The sequence below is a fragment of the Parasteatoda tepidariorum genome, chromosome 3 (genome assembly GCF_982258835.1).
Source record: "Parasteatoda tepidariorum strain Cologne lab strain chromosome 3, Ptep-v5.0, whole genome shotgun sequence".
In the NCBI taxonomy this organism is placed as follows: Eukaryota; Metazoa; Arthropoda; class Arachnida; order Araneae; family Theridiidae; genus Parasteatoda; species Parasteatoda tepidariorum.
This window is the reverse complement of record NC_141757.1, coordinates 99,531,093-99,541,749: the sequence shown is the minus strand read 5'-3', so window position 1 is coordinate 99,541,749 and position 10,657 is coordinate 99,531,093. Positions and strand designations below refer to the sequence as shown.

Sequence of the window (10,657 nt, the reverse complement as noted above, 5' to 3'; positions counted from 1 at the left end):
CTAAATTCTTTTCAGGCCTCTGTCAAAATAAGTGAGTGATATCAAAGAAGAAATGCAGAGAAATATAATAATCCATAGAAAAAAGTGCCTTTGAAAAAAATTAAATATAATAGATTTTAAATTTTTTACATAATCTTGTCTGCTACTTTTTTGCCAAGGGGCAATTAATGTTATGATAACTTGAAAAACTTCTGCTGCTATTGTTATGATTATATCATAAGCAAGTTTTAAGCTGATTTTTCAATACTATAAAGATTTTATATTCTTGTGATTCCATATTCTAATTATTTAATGCATATGATAATTTTATAAACTTTATCAGATAAGGATGCTCGCATTCTGAATAAACTTTCCCATTTAGAATTTTTATCTTAACTATCAGGATGACAAAACCTATTATGTATGGTTCCGATAATCTAGTTAGGTGATTAGCCAAAAATGTGACAGTAATTATATAAAACAATTTTAAGTTAAATAAAATGGTTTAAGTCTAAGACAATATTTAATTTTTACTTCTTTTTAATCTTGAGAGTAAGACATGTAAAAATGTTTGAACTGTAAGTCAATATTATTTTATGGGAAAAAATATTCCTCAGATGTATACTAACTTCCAAAATTAAAATTTTGGAAGAAAAAAAACTATGACTTATTCTTTAAAATCGGTTGTATTGATTATTTCCTGAAATTTCATACATGTTATTTTATTCTATTTATATTGTTTTATTTTATATGTTATTGACATATAAAATAAGACTTATGCATTATAAAGAATTATACAGATTTAAAGAAAAAAGTTTACGCATTTAAACAATTAAAGGTAAAAAAAGGTAAAAAAAAAATCACAAGGTAAACAAGGATTACAAGGTAAAAAAAAAATCACATTTTTTTAGTATAAAAAACACAATTAGCAAAAAAAAAATTTTTTTTCCAGTTAAACTTGCTTGCACAGTAAAACATACAGTTATAAATAAATTATATTTAAATTTAAAATGAAATTATGACAAATATGCACTTTGAAGACATTTTTATAATTTTCATAATTGTAATAAATAACAGTTGCAATTTTTAAAGTCTTAGAATTTAAAATAAAACAAAACGTTGAAACACAGTTTTAAAATTACTGATAACTTCTATTTAAAATTTATATTATATTATAACTATTGAAAATTTGAAAACTCAAAATTTTGCTAACTCTGAAATTATATTTAGCTGAGGAGGATGATAATGATGATTATGAAAGTGAGGATGAAGCAATCAATGAGTAAGTATATAGTGTTTATGTCGCTAAATATGATATAATCATAAATACAATATATTCCTTAAGAATGAACGCAAATTAAGAGTATAAAATATAGATACGAAAAGAAAAAGAAGAAAACAAACTATACTGAGAAAAAATTATCGTTCAAACCACCAGAATATGGAGAAGTTTACCATATTAATGGCTTTATGGGGACACACAAAATCTTGGTAGTTTAAACCAAACACTTTGGTAAAGAGTTTGGTAAAATTAACAATAATGTGTCAAAAATTTTATATATGAGGTAACATTTAGTAATTTTATTATGATACCTTAGACCATGGGTCGCCAAACTTTTTTGATCATCGACCCCTATGTCATTTTTCGAAATCTCCATCGACCCCCATAAAAGTAATTTTCTGTTAATTAAAATAAAACTCTATTAGATACTGTGTTTGAACATTTATTTTATGATTTTAAAGATTTATTAGAGTAATAGTACATTGTGTAACAATAGTTTTACGAAAAATATATTAATGTTGAAATTTAAATGCCTTAATATTTATAAAATAATAAGTAAAGTAACTACAGATTTATTGCTTCTTAATCAATGAGATTGGTGTGCCTGGTGTTTTTTTACAAAGTTCGCTATATTGGGTTCAAAATTGGTCAATTTTAGTCTTAAATACCCTCGAAACTTTATATTTAATTTATTTCTGTTCTTAGTTCAGATTGAATTAACGTGAAAGTTAAAGACATACAGGTACATCAGATTAAAGTAATATTTTCAAAAATTTTGTAGTTTTCGTAAAAAAATACAAAGTGTGCTATAGTTTTGTCGCGGTATAATTGTACTAATCCATATTACTAATGCCTAGTTTTTTTAACATGTATTGATAATTAAAATAAATATCTAAACTAAACGAATGGTTTTATCGAAACAAAAACTAATTATCCAAAACTATAAGAGTTTTAATAATGACACTGCAAATATTCAACACTGTTCATAGTTTATCAAGATAGCTGAAAGTGCGTATGATATTTGGTTTGTAACGTCAATGCTCGTCACACGTGACATTTGGACAAGCGCACATATACATATGACTTATAAACCAGAAGTGCAGAGTTCGTGCCACTGCGCACTGGTACGTAAATACTTGTTTCACCCGAATAAATATAACGTTTATTAATTTCTGTTCGATAAAAAAACTGCTATTAAGTCAATTATAAAAAAATTCTCACATTTTACATACTCAAATAGGTATGTGTGATTTACGTATTAAGAACTGTTTCTTCTTCGACCCCCACTCGACCCTTTCGGTTCGAATCGACCCCCATTCGACCCCCCGGCTCAGATCGACCCCCGCTTTTGTTAAATAGACCCCTGGGGGTCTATATAGACCACTTTGGCGACCTCTGCCTTAGACCGTGATTCAAAAATCATTGATCCGGTAAAATTATCTTCTTAATGTTTTATTTTTTACTAAATGTGTGAGAATAAGAACTATATTTTTAAAACCTGCGATTCCCGCTAATCCATTACCATATGAGCAGAAAGCGTACCAAAAGCATGGTTACAATACCGTATATTTTGATTTTAATAACCAGAATTTTTCGTTTTTTTTTTTTAACCAGAAATGTACTTACCACACAGTACGGTAATTTTACAAGAATATTTTTCTCCGTGCATTTTCAAATTTTATTTCTATTCACATACAATTTGTTTTGTAATTATCAGAGTGGTCATTGTAATACAATCTGTATTTTCATAGTCCAATACAAAAATGTATAAAAATATGAATAACATTAAGGATTTTTTTATACTGGACAATTAGCATCACAAAAAAGATAAATATATTTTATAAAAATTAAAGAATTTGTATTGTCAACAAATCAAAAATTGTCAGAAACACAAGTTGAATATAAAACAAATTTGAATTTTATAATGTTTTATATATTTAATTTGCTAAATGATTGCTAATAAACAAACCTCATTATTTTTTAATTTATTATAGGACTTTTCTTCAAAATAATTTTCTTGTAAGGTATCCGAAACAAAACAAATAAGCCATTAAAGGAAGATTTTATTATAAAACTGTTTTTAAATGAGGAATAATTTTATAAAGGATTTTACTCCACAATTATTATCTTTAAACATTCAAAGTATTTAGAAATTCAATGTAGGCTATTAAAATTCTTGTAAAAAAATTAAATAAAGAAGTTTAAATTTTTGGGATAAATATTTATATTGTTTGAGTTGTAAAAAAATTACTACTGAGGAAGGTGAAGAGAAATAAGGCCGGGAAGTAAAAAAAGATTTAAAATAAAATAATTAGAAAATCCCCAAGATTATTCAGACTCTCAAACTAATATAAATGTTTTCAGTCTACACTTACACAGAGATAATAATTTGCTAGATTTTTATAGCTAATTTTCTACTTGTATAAATAGTAAGTTGTGACTATGCTTTCTAAGAGTCGATTAGAAAGTTTTCACATTTATTCACTAATTGACAAGCAAGGTAAAACATTACAATATTTTTTTTCTAAAAATGCAAAATCATCTCGCGTAATTTAATAAAACATATCAAAAATATCATTTTAATTAAAATGTGAAGAACTTAAAAGAACACTAAAAAAAACTTATTTTTAATGATGATTTTTTTTAATTGATTTCCAACTATTTTCTTTAAACAAAAAAACAGGCATACTTTAAGTTATTTGAAATTATACATACATAGAAATTTATTAAAGTACATTTTATGCTTATTTTAGGATTGTGGAAGTTGATTTTGGAGGTTCTGAGGAACCGGGAATTGTTGAAAACATATCGGCCCATCCATTAGGTGATGAGGTTCTAAAAAACATCAGGTATGCTAATTTTTCTTTAAATTGAAATTTCTTCAAATTTTCAGTTAGTGATTTTGGTATGTTGCTTGTTTGCTGATATTCCAAATGTTTACAATTACGCAGAAAACAATTGAAACTCATAGTTGCAATTATACAGAAACTAACTCTTTAAAATTATTGAACTGTTTATGATTGTAAATATTACATCCAAATTATGATCTTATAAATATTCATCAACGGAACTAACACATTTATGATGAGTATCTTATATTTTTTTATTTAAAGATATTTTTCAAGAACGCAGGTTGTGATTTAACAAATAAACAGATCTGCAAATTTAATTTATGCAACATCTTTTTAATGACTAAAGATATAAAAGAAGCTTTACCGCAGGAAATGTAGTATTGCGGGAGATTGGCCTATGTAAATCATGAACTGCTTATAAAAATTAAACTCAGCGGCGCGACAGCCCGTGGAGGGCCAAGGCTTACTGTGCCCATCTCAGTTTTTTTGACCTTGGGCTCTGGGGGTGCAGAAGCAGATGTTCCGGTTAGGTGGTCAGCCAAACGCGGAACCCCCAGTGTTTAGTTCCCAAGCATGCTTGGTACTCATTTTTCGACCCGCTGAAGGGATGAAAGGCTGAGTCAACCTTGCCCAGCCCGAGGATCGAACCAGGGATATGTGGCACGACAGCGCGAAGCGCTACCGCTCAGCCACCGGGCGTCGAACTTGAACTGCTTATACATTTATTAAAAAAACTAATTAAATCCTTGAATAAACTTCAAGGCCTCTTTTACGAAAAAATTAAAAATTTAGATGCAAATTAGATTTGAAAAAGTCAAAAGTTCATTAACCTAAATTATAAACAAATTGGTAAGAAAAAAGCTTAAATCCTAAATTGAATATGATATGTGAGCCCCTAAATACTAGACATCACAAATTTCAGCGATTATAAATATTTCACCTTAAATGTATTAGTCTATTCAGTTACGATATAAATATAAAATATGTCTGATATATAAATTTATTCGGCTTTTAACAATATAACGTTAAACGGGATAAAAGACTAAAAAAAACTAAACAAATAAAAATAACAAATTGTTTACATTTAAAACTTTAATTTTTAAATAATATTACCGTTAAATTTTAACCAGTTTATTATTAAGCAGAATTTTGCAAATGTTAGTGAACTTTTTATCTTAGTTATTTGAATCAAATTTAAAGCATTATTTGTACAATATTACACCTTAAGTAATATTCAACAGTGTAGTTTAAAATAATTTGATAGTAAACACTTACACATTTTGAATGAAAAAAATTCACAAGTTTTTATAAGTGTTATAGATCAAAATGTATACATCTGTGTAATATAAATCATGCCGAAATAGTAAGCAATGAAATATTATTATTTTAGTGTTGAACTTGATGTGAAAAGTGATGAATATGGATGCTATTTTGAGGCCGATTGTAAGGATGGTATTATTACTCAGACTCAAACAAATGAGAATGATGAAAATAGGAGGTATGCTTAATTGCATTACAATTTGGTTTTATTAGAATTTCATAATATTTTTTTCTGAATATACATAACGTTCTGACTGGGGCATATAACTGGGATAATACAACTGGGATAAAACGTTCATAATGGAGCAATCATTAACATTGTATTTTTAAATAAATGCAAATAAACGTTTATACATTTTGAATTTTAAAAAGAAGTGTTGTTTTTTGAAAAAGTAAGAAAATTTAAAATAAATACATATAATTATTATAAATCTAGCCAAAATAGTAAATCGTGACCTATTATAATTTCAGTGTTGTGCTAATTGAGAAAGATGATGAATATGGATTTCATGTTGAGTCTGATGTTAAAGAAAGTTTAGTTGAGGAAAATCCAGCGTATGAGAATGATGAAAATATGAGGTACGCAAATTTATATTTAAATTTAATTTCATGGTATTTTTGAATATATTTCATAATATTGCTTGTTTGTTGGAATGCATAAAGCTCTTTAAAAGTTTTTTTTATTTTTTCAAAATGAATGTTTAACATTTTGACTTCTTTAAAGACGTCATAATAATTAAAAAAGCATATATTTTTAAACATTAACACAATTTAAAATGTTTCAAATAAGTCTACTTTTGAAAGTTCTTAAGATATCAGCGATTATAGCAAACGATTTCTTATAAGTTAATAGTAACTTTATTTTTTAAATAAAAAAGGTATAATTGTTAAATGTTAGTGATCAGACACAATTTCATTTTTTTATTTTTCTGATTTTATAACATTTATCAGGTCCTGCATATATATTATTTTATTTGACTGAATCACTTTTTCAAGAAACATTTTCTACCCTCTCTGTTTAAATAATATTTTCATTTATAATGTAGAAAATGCAAAAATTCATATAAAATACAGACCCCTATTTTTTTTCCTACCTATATTCAGGTTAAAAATTTGAAATATATTCATCTATGTCTTATAAATCGAGCTGATACGTGAAAAATTACCTTTTATAATTCTAGTGGTGACCATATTGTGAGATGTGATGAGTACGGATTCTTTGTTGAATCTGAATGGATTGGGGATTTTGTTGCACAAAATCGGACTATGGAGGATTGTGATAATATTAGGTATGCTAATTTGTATTCATATTGAGTATTTTTAATATTTAAGTAAAAATGTTTTGTAACCTTTCCTGTCTATGTTTGGGGCAGCAGACTAAAAATGCTTCTAAACTTATTTTTATTCAAGTTTTTGAAACTTTATAGAATTTAAATCTCAAGAAAATTTATTATAATTTTCCGAAAGATAAATATTTTTAAAAAAATTCTTAAACTTCCAGCTACTTTACTTTGGATAATTATTAATCTAACTGATTGTGATACCATTAATTAATAGACTTTATATTTTATACGTGAGTTATCGTATCATGAATCCCTTCTAGAACATATAATTCGTTTCTTATTCATATAAGTTACGATTTTTTATTAATATAGTTCTATGTGTGAGTCCTATTTAACAATAAAATGTTATACAAGAATAATAAATTTGGTGAGTAATGGGCTACTAAAGCCTTAAATTTACTTTATTTAGTTAGAATCTTAACTAAAACTTTATGACTTTCTGTTTATTACGATAGAATAATATGTTAAGTTTTGTAGTTTTCAAGAGTAGGTTGAATACCAATATTTTCAATCGAAATTTGGCAGAAGCGAAAATAAAGATTTAATTGTGTCTGAATTTTATTCTCTTGCCTTTCCCTTTCATAAATTAACTAGATAAATTAACTCATTACATTTTTATTTAGTTTTATACTTTTCGTCATACTATGCTTTTTCATATAGATAAATAGAAAAAGAAGCTATGAGAAATGCCAAAAAAAAAATTTATGTTAAAAAATGTGATAAATGAGGAATGGTATTTCGAAGGTTTTCAAAGACTACACCATTACCAATTAAGTCATATGGTGTTCTGTAGTGATAGCCCTTAGTATACAATTTTAAAATCCATGCCCAGAGTGTGGATTAAAAAAATGAACTCTTTAGGGATTATGAAGTTTAGCAACGAAAATATACAAAAAGCATTGAAATCTAACCAATTACTAATTAGGAAGGAGTAACAGAAAACATCAAAACATTTTAGATTACTGAAAGAAAAAATAAAATTACTAAAAATACTAATAAGCTTTATCAGGCAATTAAACTTGTTTCCATATTTTAGTCTCCCTTTCCTTAGTATTTATTCTTAAGATTTCAATCGCATCTTTTTTACTTGCTTAAACAATAATTTAAGATAGTGATGGATTAGAAGTTCATACACTAATTACCAAGCAAAGTTAATTCACAAGACAAAAGATTAAAAAATTATTAAAACACTTTCTCGAATTTAAACTAACACTATTCGTAGTATTAAAAAAAATTGGGTATTTTTAGAGAATTTATATATTTTCCTTTAAGAATGTCAGGCTGAAGTATTTTAACAGATTCAATTTTCAAGTTTTATTAAAACAAAATTTATATATACTTGTGTTAATTACTCACACACATATTGAAAATTTACCAACAGGTATATTAAAACCAAAATAATGAATTAAAAATGAATTTCTGAATACCTTTAAAGTTAACTCTTTGGTTTTAAAATAACTAATCACTTTATAGTTGAAAAATAATGAAAAGTTATTATCTTTCTAAAATTCATGCATTGAAAATTATATTAAAATCCATTATGTTTGTTTATAATTTTAGAGTAACATATGATGTTGGTGGTTCTGGAGATACCGGAATCGTTCAAAATGTTTCTGATGAGAAACATGGAGTTGAGGATTTTCAAAGCAACAGGTATGGTAATCTGTATTTTAATTTGAGTTATTTTAGTAATCTTTACATTTCAAGTTTCTTTTTTTTTTGTTGCTATTTTACGGGCTTTTGATTAAACACGACACTTTAAATATTTCCTCTTTTTTTTCACTTTTATTACAACATTATTTATTGAAAAAATGAACAATATGCAATCTAAAAGTAAACAACGTATCATTTATGCATGGTCCGTAAATGGATCTTGTATGAAAAAGGACACTATTAAGTAATTTTCTGTAGCTGTAAAATATAAATTTCAAGAAATAAATACATTAAAAACAAAACAAAAAAATAGTTGAATAAAAAGAATTATGATTTAGAAACTCCAACTGGGATATAGTACTTTCTTGACTTCAGAGCCAGTGCTAAAAAATAGTATTTTATTTTTGCTTTAAATGTGCCTTAAAAATATTAACTAATAATTATTAGATATATAGTAATTATACGACATACTTATAATTATAAGATATACAAGTACTTTTATTTAAAATAATCATATCTTATTGCTTAATTGTTTCCCTGGTAATACTCATAACATTCTCTTGTACATATTTAAAAAAGAATTTATATGATTCAAATAAATTAGTAAATATTCTTTTAATACATTTTTTTATTTATTTAATGATCCAAGTTATGATTTCGTAATTATATATCACTCTTACAAAAAAAATTTTGTTCATCTTCTTAATAACTAAAGATATAGGAGCAGCTGTCTTATCAAAATCAAGTAAATTGTTCGAAAAATGTTATTGAAACTTGTGTTTAAATGTTTATATATAAAGAACTAAATAACTCCACTCAATGAAATTAAATTCTTTTTTGGTAAAAACAAACTAAAACTGAATAAAAATTGAGCTTAAGTATAAACTGTTCAATGTTAATTGATAACCTTTGCAACTAAATTAAATGCAACCAAAATAGTGAGATTATAAAGGCGGCATGCAGCATATGTTAATTTTAATTTGTTAATTATGTTACGATGAGAATGTAAAATACTCTCGATTCATAAATTTAAGAATCTTTTATAAGATAATGTTAAAACAATATAAAAAACACATCCTCTCATATTATACAGAGCTGTAATCAAGCAAACATCACTGATATAACTTTTTAAATAGTTTAAAAGGCAAAGCGTCTGCAATCGTAACAGTGCCTAATGCCAAATTCATTAGAAGAATTCATTTTTAAATTTCTCTACTAAATATAATTAGATAAACTTTTTGATCAGTTTTGAGGATTTAAGGCTGAGGTTCAACCTTGCATAAACTGCTCAAATTTCCGAACTTTGACATTCTTAATTTAGAAGAGAGATTCACAGACGCACACAAAAATTCTTTCTTTTGTCAGTTAAGAAAATTTTTTCCGACAACTGCTTAACCAATAGTGTATAAAAAAATTTCACCTAGAATAATAAATATTTAGCTTCCACAAGTTGGTTGCAAATATTTTGAACTTAAAGTAATTTTTTTTATTTTTTAATTAAATTTAAAAGCATTTGATTTAAATTTAAAAGTCTCATGAATTAAGAAGCCCTCTTTGCTAAATGAAAGTTTAAAATCACAACGGATTTACCTTCTTACACGTCCTAATTAGAAACCTACTTTTTTTAGAAGCAAAATTGGTATAACTATTCCCTGCATGCGTTTAAAACATTGATATATATATATTTGTCTTCCATTTAATATAATTCATCGATGAAGTATCTTACTTTCATATTAGTATACTTAACTATTACATCAAAATAGCAAATGTATCTAATATTTCTAAGTTTATAAATATCTTTTATATTATAAATTGTAAAGACTTATTTTAATATCAAAGAAACTTTACGTTGTTCATTTTCGGACACTTAATTTTGCAATAATCAATGAATGAAAGTTTTTGATTTTAAAAGTAACATTCTATTCTGATATGATTTAGTGATTCATCAAAATGACTAGCTACAGATATTACTTTTAATTATAAAAAATGAATTCTTTTTACAGAGAGGAGACCAATTTGAATGGTAAGGAAGGAGACTGCATTACAAATGAAAAACGAGAAAAGAAAGGGTTTTGGTCCTCCTTCAAAAGTCTATTTTGTTCCTGTTGCGGGAAAAAATAGATTTGAATGACTCGAAATGTATGTAGAGTTGTTGCGGACAGGATGATAAAGATTATAAGATACGCAAAGGGAAAAGAAGAAAAAAAGCTATATTGCAAAAAAAAAAA

General features: G+C 26.0%; 1 protein-coding gene across 1 annotated transcript; it reads left to right on the top strand.

Annotated features, from left to right (window-relative positions):
* Nucleotides 1–5,365: 5,365 nt before the first annotated feature.
* LOC139426996 (uncharacterized) lies at nt 5,366–10,657 on the top strand. The gene is made up of 5 exons (XM_087158492.1): nt 5,366–5,611; nt 5,905–6,012; nt 6,615–6,722; nt 8,337–8,429; nt 10,433–10,657. The coding sequence occupies exons 1-5, from the start codon at nt 5,484–5,486 to the stop codon at nt 10,548–10,550; spliced, it is 555 nt and encodes a 184-aa protein (XP_087014618.1). The 5' UTR covers nt 5,366–5,483; the 3' UTR covers nt 10,551–10,657.